The sequence below is a fragment of the Cetorhinus maximus genome, chromosome 3, assembly GCF_964194155.1.
Source record: "Cetorhinus maximus chromosome 3, sCetMax3.hap1.1, whole genome shotgun sequence".
Taxonomy (NCBI): domain Eukaryota; kingdom Metazoa; phylum Chordata; class Chondrichthyes; order Lamniformes; family Cetorhinidae; genus Cetorhinus; species Cetorhinus maximus.
Window position 1 is genome coordinate 188,147,118 of NC_135881.1, and position 17,585 is coordinate 188,164,702.

Sequence of the window (17,585 nt, forward strand, 5' to 3'; positions counted from 1 at the left end):
CTGCTCCTCGGGCGTCCACAATGCGAGCAAAGCCCTGACCTTCAGTCCCAACTTCTGCACATCACACTTGTCAAGACCTGTTGTGCACCGGCATGTTTTCCTGCCGACGTGGGCAGTACATTTGACGCGGGGGGGATGATTCCGGCGAGCAGGACTTGTAATGAGATGCAGATGTATTAAAATGAAGTTCCTGAGGTCCAGCGGTGAGAAAAGCAGCCCACCATTGACAGGTGGAGCGGATGATCGCAAACTGGTTTCACGACAGCGTGAAACCGATTTTTGGCCATATTGTCCGCCCACGCCCACCATCACGCCTGACGCCAATGGGCACGGAAAATTCTGCAGTGTGTCTCTTTTAAAAGTATCCAAAAAAAAAATGCAATGGAAGATTAGAGCCGGAGCAGTATCTAGACTAATTGGTGACAGCTTGTGACACCAATTGTTTAATTTTGTACTTCAATATATCAAATATTTGAGATAGATGACAAAGTGTGAAAATACAAACCTCCCCCCTTTCCTCCTCCTCCCCTGATGTTTTGGGAGGTCTGCAAATTGACTTCTTCCTCACCTTTAATTGGCTGGGTTTATAAATAGGGCGGCTGGGAGGGGAGTTTGAGTACCTGGAAACCGGTTTCACTCAAGGTTTGGTCAGAGACAGACACACACCACACACAGAGAGAGAAGATGGGGAGAGATAGGAGCCAGCGTGTGGCCAGGTGCGCCTTGCTGACAGCTCTTGGTCTCTTGCTGTGCTGCCCGGGGGCTCTGAGCTCGGTGGACGAAGCGGAACCGGACAGCCACACCGAGCACGGCGGCGACTCTCACGGGGGTAACGAGACGGGCTACCACCAGCCTGGCTTTCACGTCGTCTCCTTACATTGGGAGCAGGTCCAAGCCCCTTATGTCATTGCACTGTGGATTTTAGTGGCCAGTTTGGGTCAGGCAGGTGAGTGAACGAGGGGGTGGGGTTGAATGCAGGGATGTCCCACAGATGGGTTGTTTCTGCGGAATATCTCCCGCTGTGCCGGGAAATAAAGAAACAAGCTGGTTATTGTTGGAATGTGGAATATGCATGTGCTTTCTCTTAACGTGAATCCCTTTACTATTATGGATTGAGGAGCCCCAGTCAGTAAAGGTGGTCCCCCGCCCTGTGATGCTGCCAATCGGATGCTCAGATCACGAAAGGTGTATTGGAGAGTTGGGGCTTGGATGGAGGAAGAATGACACCAAGAAATCTGACATGTGTGTGGGGAACTTGCTGAAGTGAGGAACAGAACGGAGAGGGTTGGTGAAATCTGTATCGCTTTAAAATGCTGACCTACTCTACGCTTAGCTTGGTAATGGTTCTCGTGTCATTTATGGTTTAAAATCCCTTGTGAATTCCACTCCTGCATGTGAAGGTGTTAATTTTTTTGTTTAACACATTGGGTCCAATTTTACCTGTACGAATGTTGAATTTATGCGAAATGCGACAGTAACTTGCATTTACACCAAGCTTCTAACTCGCAAGAATATTTCGAGCTGTTTTTTTGCTTTGCAGAGGTGGAAAGGGAACGTGGATTATTATTTTTTTTAAAAAAAAGCTATTTGCTATTTCTTACTGATTGCAATAGTTCAGGTTGATGTTGTCCCACCCAGTCAATGGTTGTGCTTTGACTAAAATAGCTTGCAGCAAGAGAGCCCACCACCGTTCAGCATTGTTCCTGACCAGTGTTAGGAAAGGCCAGAGAGCCACGTTAAATTGTTCCAATTTTCCATCAGCCTGGAATGTCAATGCTAATGCTCCCGTTGGCATAGCAACCGAGATTGAGACTGTGATGTGCGAAGAATGACGGAAGTGAGTTTACTTGATTTGTGGCTGGGAGACTGGAGCTGGGAGAGGCTGTTGCCCTGATTCAGCGTTTGGTATTTGTTGGGTTACATTCTTGGTGAACCTCTGTGAAACTCTTGTTTCACATTTCCACTTCTCTTCAGCTCCGAAGAAAGCTCGCACGGACTCGAAACGTTAACTCTTGTTTCTCTCCCCGCAGAGAGAGGGTTCTTCCAGCATTTCCTGTTTTTGTTTCAGATTTCCAGCATCCGCAGTATTTTGTTTTTACCTTCGATAGTTGGTGTGTTTTGGAAACCTTTTTTTAACCTGTACATTTTTTAAACCTTGAGGGGAAAGGACCATAGCCCCTGCCTTTGGATGAGATTTCAGATCAAGGATTGAAGAGCAGGAAAATTCTCTCTGATTGACCTGGACAACATTCTTCCCTCAATCAACCTTATCAAAATACGTGAATTCACTCATCTGACTGTTGTTTGCAGGACCATTGCTTTTTGTGTATTAATGCTGCGATTGGCTACTGAGAAAAATTGTCTGCATTGGAAAGGAACGATGTGAAGCACTTTGAAATGTGCTGAGAGGGATAGTAAAGAAGACAAGGCACATATGGTGCCAGTAACCTAGAAAAAAAAAATCCCTCGTGCTTCAGAGGTATAATCAAAAAAAAGAATTGCTGGGCTAAAGGAGGAGGGACCAGAAGTGTGATCAAAAGGGATGGCTTTGGTCGAATGGAGAGTGAAGGTGCTTTGGGATAGAGACACAAGGTCATGAAGTAATTTTTGAACAAAAGCAAAATACTGCAGGTGCTGAAAATCTAAAATAAAAACAGAAAATGCTTAAAATACTCAGCAGATTTGGCAGCATCTGCAGAGAGAGAAAATGGAGTTAATGTTTTAGGTTGATGACCATTCTTCGGAGTGAAGCATTAACTCTGTTTCTCCCTCCGCAGATACAGACCTGTTGTACCAGCACTTCCAGACCTGCTGAGTATTTCCAACGTTTTCCATTAAGTGAAGTAATTTTTAAACAGTAGGATGTGAATTTAAAATTTCTGGTCTTAGAGGATGGAGCGAGTGGAGTCCAGAATGGGACAGGATCCATTCGGCCATGCTTTATGAGCTGAGATCTATATAGGATGGAAGCTGGGAGGCTGGCCAGGAAAGCATTGGACTATTTGAATCTGGAGGGGATCAAGGCAGGAGTGAGGGTTTCAGCAACATAGGGGCGGAGGTGAATAGAGTTACTGAGGTGAAATTCGGCAGCCTTTGTGATGGAGCTCATGGGCACATAGGGATGGCATGTGTGAAATCGATATGCGATGGTGGTCAGAGACTGGGACTGATTTATTTGGCAAAAGTACTGAGCTTGTGGTTGGGGATGAAGACTAAGATGTTGGTCTTATTAATGTTTAACTGGAGGAAATTGTGACTCAACATGAGATGAGCATGTAGAGTTGGGTGTCTCCTGCGCATATGTGGAACCTGGTTCCATGATGTTTCCAAGGAGCAGCATGTATATTAGGGAAAGGAGAGGGCCAAGGACTGATTTTTTGGGAATTACATAAATTGGGGTGTATAGGGTTGCAAAGAAAAGCTATAGTGAGAAGGGCAGCACCAATGAGCTGGAAAATAGGGAAGTGGTATGGTCAACCACAGTGAGGTCACGGAGGTCAAGGAAAGATAATGTACTGTGGTCACAGTTGTGAAGAATGTCATTTGTGATTTTTGGTAGGGTGATTTTAATAGAGTCATAGAGGTCTGTAGCACAGAAAAAGTCCCTTCGGCCCATTGAGGCTGCGCTGGTCAAACAAGTACCTAACTATTATAATCCTATTTTCCAGCAATAGGCCCATAGTTTTGTATGCTATGGCATTGCAAGTGCACATCCAAATACCTCTTAAATGTTATGAGGGTTTCTGCCTCTACCACCCTTTCAGGCAGTGAGTTCCAGATTCCCACCACCCTCTGGATGAAAAAATTCTTCCTCACATCCCCTCTAAACCTCCTGCTCCTTACCTTAAATCTATGCCCCCTGGTTATTGATCCCTCCACCAAGGGGAAAAGTTCCTTCCTGTCTACCCTATCTATGCCCCTCATAGTTTTATACACCTCAATCATGTCCCCCCCTCAATCTCCTCTGCTCCAGGGAAAATACCTCAGTCTATCCAATCTCTCCTCATAACTAAAACTCTCTAGCCCAGGCAACATCCTGGTAAATCTCCTCTGCACTCTCTCTAGTTCAATCACATCCTTCCTATAATGTGGATTCCAGAACTGCATGCAATACTCTAGCGGTGGCCTAAACAGCGTTTTATACAGTTCCAGCATAACCTCCCTGCTCTTATATTCTATGCCTCGGCTAATAAAGGCAAGTATCCCATATGCCTTCTTAACTACCTTATCTACCCGTCCTGCTAACTTAAGGGACTGGTGGCCATGCACACCAAGGTCTCTCTGATTCTCGGTACTTCCCAGGGTCCTACCATTCATCATGTATTCCTGTGCCTTGTTTGTCCTGCCCAAGTGCATCACCTCACACTTACCCGGATTAAATTCCATTTGCCACAGATCAGCCCATCTGAACAACCTATCTATATCCTCCTGTCATCTAAGGCTAACCTCCTCACTATTTACCAACAATTTTTGTGTCATCTGCAAACTTACTGATCAACCCTCCCACATTCAAGTCTAAATCGTTTATATATACCACAAACAGCAAGGGACCCAACACCGATCCCTGTGGAACCCCACTGGACACACGAATCCAGTCACAAAAATACCTCTCGACCATCACCCTCTGCTTCCAGTCAATTCTGGATCCAATTTGCCAAATTGCCTTGGCTCCCACGGGCTCTTACCTTCGTTATCAGTCTCCCATGCGAGACCTTATCAAAAGCCTTGCTGAAGTCCAGGTAGACTATGTCAAATGCATTGCTCTCACCTACACATCTGGTCACCTCTTCGAAAAATTCAATCAAATTGGTCAGACCTGACCTCCCCTTAACAAAACCATGCTGACTGTCCCTGATTAATCCCTACCTCTCCAAGTGTAGATTAATTCTGTCCCTCAGAATTGCTTCCAATAGTTTCCCCACCACTGAGATTAGACTGACTGGCCTGTAGTTCCCTGGTTTATTCCTTCCACCCTTCTGGAAAACGGTACTTGCTGTCCTCCAGTCCCCTGGCACCTCTCCTGTGGCCAGAGAGGTATTGAAAATTATTGCCAGTGCCCCTACTATCTCCTCCCTTGCCTCACTCAATAGCCTGGGATACATTTCACCCGGGCCTGGAGATTTATCTATTTTTAAGCCTGTCAGACCACTTAGAACCTCCTCCCTTTCTATGCTAATTTCTTTAATTATATCACAGTCCTTCTGCCTGATTTCCATACCCATGTTGTCTCTCTCACTTGTGAACACTGACACAAAGTATTCATTTAGAACCCCACTTACGTCTTCCGGCTCCACACACAAATTACCACTATGGTCCTTAATGGGCCCTACTCTTTCCCTAGTTATCTTCTTACTCTTAATGTACTTGCAAAATAACTTTGGATTTTCCTATATTTTAACCTGCCAATGTTTTTTCATGCCCCCTTTTTGCTCTCCTAATTTCCTTTTTAAGCTCCCCCCTACACATTCTAAACTCCTCTAGGGCTTCCGCTGTCTTGAGCTCTCGGGTATCTGCTATAAGCCTCCCTTTTTCTATTTATCCAATCCTGTATATCCCTCGACATCCAGGGTTCCCTGGATTTGTTGGTCCCACCCTTTGCCTTTACTGGAATATGTTGGCCCTGTACTCTCCCTATTTCCTTCTTGAATGAGTCCCACTGCTCTGATGCAGATTTACCTAAAAGTAGCTGCTCCCAGTCCACTCTGGCCAAATCATATCTGATCTTATTAAAATTGGCCTTCCCCCCAATTTAGAACTCTGATTTATGGCCCATCCTTATCCTTTTCCATAATAACCTTGAATCTAACGGAGTTGTGATCACTATCTGCAAAATGCTCCCCCACTGATACCTCTACCACTTGCCCATCTTCATTCCCTAAAATTAAGTCCAGGACCACCCCTCTCTTGTAGGACCTTCTACGTACTGGCTTAAAAAGCTCTCCTGGGTGCATTTTAAGAATTCCACTCCCTCTAAACCTATCACACTATGACTAACCCAGTTAATGTTGGGGAAATCCCCCACTATTACTACCTTATTATTTTTACACTTCTCTGAAATTTTCTGATATATCTGCTTTTCTATTTCTCTCTGACTGGTTGGGGCCTATAGTACACTCCCAGCAATGTGATTGCTCCGTTTTTGTTTTTCAGTTCCACCAATATGGCTTCATTTGAGGAGCCTTTTAAGATGTCATCCCTCCTTACTGCTGTAATTGATTCCTTGATCAATATTGCAATACCTTCTGCCCTTTTACCCTTTTCCCTGTCTCACCCTATATTCTGGAATATTGAGCTGCCAATCCTGCCCCTCTCTCAACCATGCCTCTATGACAGCAATGACATCATATTTCCATGTGTTAATTTGCGCCCTGAACTCACTTGCCTTATTCGTCAGACTCCTTGCATTAAAATAAATACCATCCAACCTTGCCAAAACCCCTTGTGCCTTAACTGGCCTATAATTTCTATGCCATCCAGACTCACTTGCTCTCTCTTCTAATTTTGGCTGTGCATCTCCCCCTGCTGAATGTTATGGGTTGGGAGTGGATTACTGATCAGCAATTTTCTGTTTGAATCTAAGTGTATATTGTTGTCCATTTATTATTTCCATATGCTGCATTTTACTCAGAGATAAAAACAAAAAACTGTGGAGGCTAGAAATCCAAAACAAAAACAGGAACAGAAATACCTGGAAAAACTCAGCAGGTCTGGCAGCATCGGCGGAGAAGAGCACAGTTGACGTTTCGAGTCCTCATGACCCTTCAACAGAACTAAGTAAAAATAGGAAGGGGGTGAAATATAAGCTGGTTTAAGTGGGGGGGGGGGGGGGTGGCGTTTGTTGGGACAAGCAGCCAGTGATAGGTGGAGATAACCAAAAGCTGCCACAGACAAAAGAACAAAGAGGTGTTGAAGGTGGTGATATTATCTAAAGAAATGTGCTAATTAAGAGTAGAAGACAGGACAGCTAAGGTACAGATAGCTCTAGTGGGGGTGGGGGAATACTGAAAGGTAGAACTAAACAATGGGTGGAAATACATTTAAAAATAATGGAAATAGGTGGGAAAAGAAAAATCTATATAAATTATTGAAAAAAACAAAAAGGAGGGGGAAGAAACAGGAAGGGGGTGGGGATGGAGGAGAGAGTTCAAGATCTAAAATTGTTGAACTCAATATTCAGTCCGGAAGGCTGTAAAGTGCCTAGTCGGAAGATGAGGTGCTGTTCCTCCAGTTTGCGCTGAGCTTCTTCCGACTAGGCACTTTACAGCCTTCCGGATTGAATATTGAGTTCAACAATTTTAGATCTTGAACTCTCTCCTCCATCCCCACCTCCTTCCCACTTCTTCCCCCTCCTTTTTGTTTTTTCCAATAATTTATAAAGATTTTTCTTTTCCCACCTATTTCCATTATTTTTAAATGTATTTCCACCCATTGTTTATTTCTACCTTTCAGTATTCCCCCACCCCCACTCGAGCTATCTGTACCTTAGCTTTCCTGTCTTCTACTCTTAATTAGCACATTTCTTTAGATAATATCACCACCTTCAACACCTCTTTGTTCTTTTGTCTGTGGCAGCTTTTGGTTATCTCCACCTATCACTGGCTGCTTGTCCCAACAAACCCCCCCCCCCCCCACTTAAACTAGCTTATATTTCACCCCTTTCCTATTTTTACTTAGTTCTGTTGAAGGGTCATGAGGACTCGAAACGTCAACTGTGCTCTTCTCCGCCGATGCTGCCAGACCTGCTGAGTTTTTCCAGGTATTTCTGTTTCTGTTTTTGTGCTGCATTTTACTGTTGCATTATTGCATTCTCTCCTGATATGCTGGACTCCACTATCAACACTGGAGACCCGAAGAACAAACTCTTTGGGACCAGCTTCCTGTGGTAAAATGTCACTAATCCGAAAAGAGAAACAAGAGCCCAGATTTTCTTGGGACTATTAGCTGTTGATAAGATAGAGTTGAGGTGACTGAAGGAGACCCTTGAGTTGCTGCCTTCCCTTCCTACAATACTTAAAAATCCTGTCCCTCTCTCTCTCAACTGCATCACCAGCCTGCTATGGGAACAACCTAGATAATAGGTTGACCTCAATTGCAAAAAGGTTTCACGGCTAAATGATATGGAATAAGTTTCAAGCAAGATTTAATTTCAGAGGATAACAACCAAAAATACTCATGCTTTGAAAAATAAATAAAGATGACTACCGTTCAAAAATGAAAATTCTGCCCTTTCAATTATTTATTCTGCTTTGTGGAGACAAAAACCCTTGAACTTTGAGTTTTAATAATTTACAGTTGATCTCAAATTGAAATTGATTTCAATTCAAAGTATTAATTAGGATGCTTTTACTACCCCTGCCCTGTGTCTAGCCCAATACTTCGGTTGGTAGAATCCATAGCCTGGTGTAGATCTGAGCTACATTGTGAAAGAGGGTTTAAGGTATGACTCTCAGTGTGTGGTGAATCAGCTGATTTCATCTGATGTGGTGGTATGAAGTGTTCCACTGCCTCTGCAGTGAGAGGGGACCATTTCAGCCAGGGTTCCTACTCCTGATCGCCCATTCAGTGGTCCATGCTATAAATTGTGTGTGAGACATTCAAGGCAGTCTAGGATTGTGTTGCTGCATTGTTGTCCACCAGAGCAGAATAGACTGGTGCTGGTAGCAAAGTCATGAGTGAAAAATGGAAACTGGAGTGAGGTACCAGAGGGCCATTGGCATCCATGGAATTGGGATCCCAGCAGGTGTTGGCCCTTATGGGGAAGAGCAAATTGAAATGGGGGTGGTGGTGATGAATTTTTTAAAGTTCACCTCCCGCACCCCAGGAGTACTGTTTTGTAGGTTCTAGTGGATTTTGGCGCCTTAGCCAAATGGGCGTTCTTTAAGTGAGCTTTGCATGGCAGTAGACATTCTGACTCTGCATAAGTTGGTCATATTTAAGGTAGCGGTTGACACAATAAAGCTAACCTGGCAGTTGAACTTGCAGCATTAACTCATGATTAAAACCAAATACATTGTTTAAATGTCAGCAAAGCACTAGTGTAAAGAGATGTCACAAACATCTAGTCATATTACTGCACAAAATGTTCTTTAACAAACTGTCTAACCTATAATGGTGCAATTAGATATCCAGGAGCAAGTTGGTAGGAGGTTATTTAATCTCTGGATGCTGGTGATTTAATAACTGGAGAAAATCAGCTTGAAATTTCCATGGATTTTACATGATTGTAGTTTAATGCTTTCTCGGATGGTGTGCTAGTTCAAGTATGGCCTTGGCTCAGTGATGACAGCCTTGCCTCTGAATCAATCGTAGGTCAAAGTACTTGAGCACAGTGTAGAGCTGACACACCATCTTTCAGATAAGACACTAAACCAAAGTTCCTTCAGGTGGATGCCTCAAATGTAATTCATTGGGATATCCTGAGGATCTGAAATGCAAGCTCTTCCTTCCTGGTTTCTAGACTCTTGTGTCTATATAGGTACAAAAATCTGGATTGACTCAAATATTTAAAGATAAAACACTTTAACTTGTTGAAAAAAGAAGTTTCACTTGTGTTATGTCTTGTTTTCAGGACAGTCACAAGTGCAGAAGCCAATTTACACACAAAATCCCACAATCTGCAGAGATAAAATGCCAGTTAATCTTGTGTTGGCTGCATCAACATCTGAATGTTTAATTTAGCAATTTTCAAGTCTTACAACACAAATGGTGACAGGGGTATAATAAAGACCTTGAGTTAAGAAAGGTGACAAAGAAATAATAGCAAGAAATGAAGGAGGAGAGGGTGGTAAATAAGTGTATGCATAGTACTCTGTCTTTGATAAACTCCCTTTGAATTAGGTTAAGCAGTGCTAAAGGGGAGGGAATGCACACACTGAAGGATAAGGAAAAGGGGAAGAGGCCAGGATTGAAGAGGAATAGGAAAGAGTCCTATTTGTGGGGCAAGCAAGAGAGAGAGACTAACTCCATGTTGTGCAGAGTGGAGAGCGCTGACCTGTCCTGGATAGTTTTGTGAATGAGAATCCTGAATTTCTCCTCGCTCCTTTGTTCAAGAGCACTTGTATCATCCTCTTCGACATATGAAGGATTCTTCTTTCCTAAAGCTGCAATATTTCTCGTTCATTCCTCCCCACAACCCTGTAAAATCTGGCAAAAAAGGATTTTTAAAAAAGCAAACTTCAAAGCATTGATGTCTATAATCTAGGAGTTACCTCTGATTTAACTTAATGGTAGTATTTCACTGGACCAGTAAATGGGTTGGAATATTGGCCCGGATCTTCCACAATGTGGCAATCACTGTCAGATTGCCGCTCTGCTCCTACTTTTCTGCACCCTGACACTGCTCCGTACTTCTGCCAGATATTCTGAGGCTAGCTTCATCAGAAATGAGGAGCGTATTGTTCATTGGAGGGCCCTATCAAAGCACTGGAGTGCCTGGGAGAGACACAGCCCCCATTTACGGCAGTAGCAGCTGTAAGGGTAAGTTTAAATGTCCAGAGTGAGTGTGTGTGAATGGATGAGTGGATGAATGAGTGAATGGGTAGGGTGGGTAGTTGGGTGAGGTTAAGTGGGTAGGGTGGGTCAGGTAAGTGAGTAGAATGCGTGAGATAAGTGGGTAAGTGCACAAGGTGGCATTGGTGGGTAAAGTGACAGGCAGTTGGGTGGTAGGGTTTCAGGTGGGTGAGGTAGGTAGGTGGGTGATTGGGTAGGTGGGTCGGGAGGGGTTACAGGTGGTGGGGAGTGGTCAGGTTGGGTCGGGGGCGTTGGGTCGGGGGTGGTCAGATCAGGTCGGGGGTTGGTCAGGTTGGGTCAGGGGGTGGTCAGGTCGGGTCGGGGGGGCGGTCAGGTTGGGTTGGGGGTAGTTGGGCGATTAAGTGGGGCGGTCGGGGGGTGGAATCTGGAAGGGGGTGGGGGGCAGTGTGAATGATGGGGGTGCGGGGGAGTGTTCAGTTGTACAGTTTTCCAGGAGTTAGACTAGCTCTAACATTTGCTGGTTAACTATCCAGCTAAGTATATTAGAACTGTCCAAAGTCTCTGACTCTAACTCAGTCTAACTCAGGCTTTTGCGGCAGGTCCTGGAGGGGAATTGCCTGTTGGAAGTTCAAAGTTCTCAGGCAATTCCCATGGAGGTAAGCGCGTTGGGATTTCCATGGGGTCCCAATGCACACCTTGGGTAGTATGTCCGGTTCCGACGATCTGGAGGCTGGAAGATCTCGGCCAATGCTTTAAAATTTGGAGTACCAAGAGGAGTTGGGTTCAAATATGTGAAGGTTGGCTTTGCAACTACTATCAGGAGGTGGTTTTCCACACCAAGTTGGGTAGCGGAGCTTAAAAAAATACCCTGGAATCATCTAAAACATTTAGGTGCAGCACCTGTATGTATTCCTTTATTGTCAACCTCTGGAACCAGTCAGAGGTAGATGTTTACCTGAACAAACTTCATACTTCAGTTGAAAATATTTTTTTGCTGTCAGGTAAAATGGAAGCATGTTGGATATAGGCGCTCATCTCTCCAAATAGCTCTTAACACATGAGTTAAGGAAGAACTTGCATTTGTATAACTCCTCTCGTGACCCCAGAACATCCCAGAGGGCTTTGCAGCCAATCAGTCACTTTCGAAGTTTAGTCACTTTGTAATGTAGATTAGCATCTTCTTTGATCACCGACAATGCAGCGCTTCCTCAATTTTGCACTGAACCAAGGTTGTATATTCCAGTCCCTCTGTGGGGATTAAACCCACAACCTCCTAACTCTCAGGCAAACGTTCTGCCAGCTGAGCTGAACTGGTACACTGAATAAGAGAAAAAAAAAACTGCATTTACTGGAAATCTGAAATAAAAACCGAAAATTCTGGAAATATTCAAGTCAGACGCCATCTGTGGAAAGAAGCAGAGTTAACATTTCAGATCAATGACCAAAGCTTCCTCAGCCTGAAAATCTGCTTCTCTCACCCCAGATCTTGCCTGATCTGCTGAGTATTTCCAGAATAGCCGGTTTTTATAACCGAATAAGCAATATGGTTCCAAAGCCTGTAGAGAAGACGTTGGGCGGAATTTTCTGTGCCCACTGTCATTGGGCGTCATGGCGGGCATGAGCGGACAATATGGTGGGAAGGCCAAAAATGTCATGAAACCAGTTTGAAATCGCCCGCTCTGTCCATCAATGGTGGGCCGTGTTTCCTGCTGCCGCACACTGGGCACTTCATTGTGAAATACCTGCATATCATTATAAGCCCAGCTCGCCGGAATCATCCCCCCACGCTGGATCATCCGGGCACCTGGCGAGCTGCAATTTGCTTGGGATTTTGAGGCTTGATTGCCTACCTTGCTTCAGGCAGCACTTGCATTCATCAGTCATCAGCGCCAGGTTTCGCAGGCAACACCACATCATTTTTAGGGGTGCTCACGGGCAGGCCTCTACTTAAAGGTCCAGCCATAAGGTGGGGGTGGCTTTTCAATAACTGCAAAGCTATGGCTTGCTTGGGGAAGGGGGAGAAGCGGCCTCGGGCAAGGGAAGAGGCTGCGGGGCAAGGCCTGCACTTGAAGGGGGGTATCCCAGGGTGTGTGTGGGGACTCATTGAGCTGCGCAAGTGTCCTCAAGATGGTGAGGGCTGAGGAGGCAGTCTCCAGAGGAGGTGAGGTCAGATGGAGATGTGAGGGTTTGTGTGAGAGAGCGAGTGGTGATGTCCCTTGAGCTGGCAGTGAGTGAGCTGCCAGTGAGTGTGTGGTGACTTTATGAGTGTGAGAGTTTAGATTGATGAGATGGTTGTCTTGCCCTGGTGGCATGTATGAGATCATTCACCCTCTTTCTGCTCTGGATGTCCAACCTCTTCTGTGCAGCATTGGCACTGACCACTACTGATTGACGTTCCCAGAAAAGCAATGAGCTAAAAACATGAAAGGACTCTCAAATCTACCCATCAGAGCGTTGTTTTTTTTCTGTCATCCTTCACGATTAATTTAATCGGCTTATGGAAGTAGAGTACAATGTTGGCTCTAAGATTTTAATATAGGCGTAATGATGATTGTTGCACCTTCGAGATTCTGTAATCCAACTACCCTGAAATATAATAGTAATAGCCTCTTTTTAAAGAAGCTAAATAAATAATGAGTGTGATGTATGTTTGCCTTGCTAATCAATTTTGGCCAGAGTGCTTCAGAGTTTTAAAAAAAAATCAGTTTTACAGTGGTATGTCTATTATATTAAGCAGGAGGAACTGAAGATCCACCTTTGGACTGTTCGGGGAAGGGAATTCGACTTTGCCTCTTCTCTCGTGTTGTCTGTGTGAACGAACCAGACCTGGGAAAACCCAGAAATGAACCTGCCTGTAGGAAGCAAGCCATCCAGGGAATTCAAGCTCAAATTTAAAAAATGCTATTAAAAACTCATGTATGTTGCACCATATTCATAAAACCTGACGCTGGGAGGAGATTGAGGTTGATTTTAAAAATCTTGAAGTGTTTTGATTGCAATAAGAAAAGATTATTTCATTTATTTGGGAGGTAGTGGTCAGGGAAAGGAGTGGGGAGGGGGTGGTTGGGAGGGGGTGGTGGGGGTGGGTGTGTGGGTGGAGTGGGGGTGGGGTCAGGGGCATCATGGTTTCTCTGAAGTGGGGAGAACAAAAGACCAAACTGTTCCATCAGAGGAAGGCCATGCATTGATTGGCTGGTAAGTATTCTAGCTTTGTTTCCCTTACTCCATAGCTAAGGATTTAGCCTAAGGAGCTGAGAAATTTACAACAAAAATCAATTTTTCGGGAGGTATAATAAGGGTAGAGAAGTTTATCCATTTAGGACAAATGATAACAGAAGATGGTCGAAGCGATGCTGAAGTTAAAAGAATAGTGATAGCCAGAAGTCATTTTGTGAAGATGAAGGATGTGTCAGCAACAAGAAAACTCAACTTGTAACAAAGGAAAAAACCTCATAAGATGCCACATTCTTTCCACTTTTCTGCATGCCATGGAAACCAGGACAATAAGCAGAGGTTTGTGGAAGAAAATAGAGGCCTTTGAAATGTGGATGTTAAAATGGATGCTTAAAATTACGTATGCAGACGACAAGGTGAATGAAGAGGTGCTTCGAATCGCAAGAGCAAAAATAACTCTAAAAAGTGACATCCAGAAAAGAAAATGTCAGCATTTCAGCCATTGGATCAGAGCTGAAAGCTCCAGCGATCTCTTTCAGAGAGTAACTTGGAGGGCAGCAGTAAGAAGGGTCGACCTGAGTACAGCTGGATGATGGACATCAAAGAGCGGTTGCAGACGAGTTACAGTGTATGTGTGAGGGTGGCGCAAAACAGAGGGATGCAACAAACCATGACAGCAGATCTCCTGGTAGGAGTAGCTACAAGCAGCAGCAGCAATAAGGGTTAAGTAAAACGTTTCAGTTAACCTGCTGAAATTTAAGTGATGTCAGCAGAAAAAAGTGAATGCCTGGTGATTCTTTATTTTTTTAAGTAGTAAGTTCTGCAATCTAATAGAAGAGGAATGGCAGGGCAGTTCTGACCCCTGGAGTGCATATCCTGTACCGTGTAGGAATTCCAGGATGCTTACTGTGACCTGGATAACCATATGTGCAGGAAATGTTGTCAGCTGCAACAGCTCGAGCTCCAAGTTTCAGAGCTTGAGCAGCAGCTGATATCACTACAGTGCATCCGCAAAATTGAGAGCACTGTGGATAGCATGTTTATAAATGTCACCCTGCAGCTTAAGAGTATGCAGGGAAAGAGGGCATGGGTGACCACCAGAAGTCAAGGAGAAGCAGGCAGGTAGCGCAGGACTCCCCTGAGTGTATCTCACTCTCCAACCTGTATTCAGTTCTGATGAAAGTGATGGTTCATTTAGGCAATGCAGCCAGAGCCAACTTCTTGGCACCACAGGGTGCACAAAGAAGACTGGAGGAGCACTGACGCTCAGTTTGGGTAATTCCAGGGCCACTCAGCTCCTGACTTCAGCATAGCCTTGGTTAAAACATGGACAAAAGAGCTGAACTCCCGAGGTGAGGTGTGAGTGACTGCCCTTGACATCAAGGCAGCATTTGACTGAGTGTGGCATCAAGGAGCCCTAGCAAAACTGGAGTCAATGGCGGTCAGGGGGAAAACTTTCTGCTGGTTGGAGTCATACCTAGCCCAAAGGTCATGGTTGTTGGAGGTCCATCATCTCAGTTCCAGGGCATCACTGCAGGAGTTCCTCAGTTGGCCCAGCCATCTTAAGCTGCTCCATCAATGACCTTCCTTCCATTATAAAGTCAGAAGTGGGGATGTTCGCTGATGATTACACAATGTTCAGCACCATTCATGACTCCTCAGATACTGAAGCAGTCCATGTCCAAATGCAGCAAGACCAGGACAATATCCAGGCTTGGGATGACAAGTGGCAAGTAACATTCACGCCACACAAGTGCCAGGCAATGACCATCTCCAACAAGAGAGAATCTAACCATTGCCCCTTGACATTCAGTGGTATTACCATCACTGAATCCCCCAATATCAATATCCTGGGGGGTTACCATTGACCAGAAACTGAACTGCACTAGCCATATAAATATTGTGGCTACAAGAGCAGGTCAGAGACTAGGAATCCTACAGCGAGTAACTCACCCTCTTGACTCCCGAAAGCCTGTCCACCATATATAAGGCACAAGTCAGGAGTGTGATGGAATACTCTCCACTTGCTGGATGAGTGCAGCTCCTACAACACTCAAGAAGCTCAACGCCATCCAAGACAAAGCAGTCCACTTGATTTGTACCGCATCCACAAACATATGCATCCCTCCACCACCAATGCACAGTGGCAGCAGTATGAACCATCTACAAGATGCACTGCAGGAGCTGACCAGGCCTCCTTAGGCAGCAACTTTCAAACCCACGACCACTACCATCTAGAAGAACAAGGGCAGCAGACACATGGGAACATCACCACCTGGAAGTTCCCCTCCAAACTGCTCACCATCCTGACTTAGAGATATATTGCTGTTCCTTTAATGTCGCTGAGTCAAAATCCTAGAATTACCTCCTTAACAGATCTGTGGGCACACCTACACCACATGGAGTGCAATGATTCAAGAAGGCAACTCACCACCACCTTCTCAAGGGCAGTTAGGGATGGGCAATAAATGCTGGCTCAGCCAGCGAAGCCCACATCTCATGAATGATTTTAAAAAAAAAGGAAAGTAGAGTCGACACTATCACTATCATTGCCAGTTCTGTTTGTCTACTAAACGATTAGGCAATCCCACCAATTATCTGTTGATATCCTCTAAATTTGTCAACTCTACTTTCCTTGTGTTCCTCAGTGATCCACCTTATGAGCTAGTTGACTCTGGGAACATCACAAGTTGGGATCACTAGACAAAATCAGCAGCAGGAGTCAGGGCTCGATTTCTCCCCCACCCCCGCCAACCAATTGTGGCCCCCTCTTCTACCCACACCATGACCAGTTAAGCCAGAATAGACTTGGGGCCAAGCACGTGCGCCCCCAGTTTTAATGAAATATATAAATGGTAAGTGTGCATCATTACTGTAGGAAGTGATATCATATAGCATGTGACACAGGAGTAGGACTTATGTTGATCCCCTCGTAAGATGTACATATAGAGCTCTCCTGTATCATGTATATAGTATTGTGAGTCTTCAATAAAAAAGAACCATTTGTAACCATTCGTCAGTGTGTGATTGGTACGTTTGTAGAGAACCCAGTAACATAACATGGCGGCAGCTTTTGAAGACTAGGTTGCAGAAGTAAAGTCGAAGTGCAACAGTGAAGATTGGAATCCTGGTGATTTGCTTCAGTGCAGATGACGGAGCGGAGCCAGTCCGAAGATAGATAGAAGACAGAAACCAAAGCTGAGACAACATAAGCAGTCTGCTGCAAAAGCAGAGGCAATACAATGATTTACCGGGTAGTAGAAGTACCCTTGAGGATCAGTGCTTAAAAAACAAGTGAGTAACTGTCCAGAGGATAACTGGGTCAGTGGTCAGCAAGAATATTGGGCGAAATTTTACGGCAGCGGAATTTTACCTTCCCGCCGAAGCCATTAGAGTTTAGAATGTCTCCCTGCATTTTACAGCCCCACCCCTGCCGAAACGGGGCCGTAAAATTCTGCCTGTTCAGGATCGGGCTGTGAAAGTCATGTTTGGAATCGAGCTGATAGATTGCGAAGCCATTTGGGTGTCGTGGTGCAGTTCCCAGGTGGGGAAACAGAAAAATTGTGTGATACAGGCTACAGAGCTACAGCGATACAGAGCCTGGGGCAGGGGTGTGATGAAGACTCAAGCTGCAGGCACAGCAGCTATGAAGTAAGGTTTAGTATTTTCATCGAAAGAAATGCAACCCACAGTAAAAAAGAAAAATCCTTGAGAAGCAAGGAGTGTAGGAACGATGACTACTAAATTTCCTGTCATGAATTGGAAGGCCACAGATGTCCTATCTGAGTTTAAGCTTTCTCACCAGAGAATGAAATTGTTCCTTGGATTGAACTGTTGCCTCAATCGTACAGGCACAGTGAAGATAGCCATTGGAAATGAAGGACTGCATCGAATTAATACATCAGGTCGATACAATGAGGATCAAAGAGACCCTGTGGAAG

At 44.7% G+C, this 17,585-nt stretch overlaps 1 protein-coding gene across 1 annotated transcript in view; it reads left to right on the forward strand.

The window, feature by feature from the left end:
• The first annotated feature begins 684 nt into the window (after positions 1-684).
• Positions 685-17,585, forward strand: part of LOC144674427 (sodium/hydrogen exchanger 3-like) — a 159,520-nt gene continuing 142,619 nt past the window's right edge. The window contains exon 1 of the mRNA XM_078535794.1: positions 685-946. Coding sequence (XP_078391920.1) covers positions 685-946 — 262 coding nt within the window. The remainder of the gene's footprint in view (positions 947-17,585) is intronic.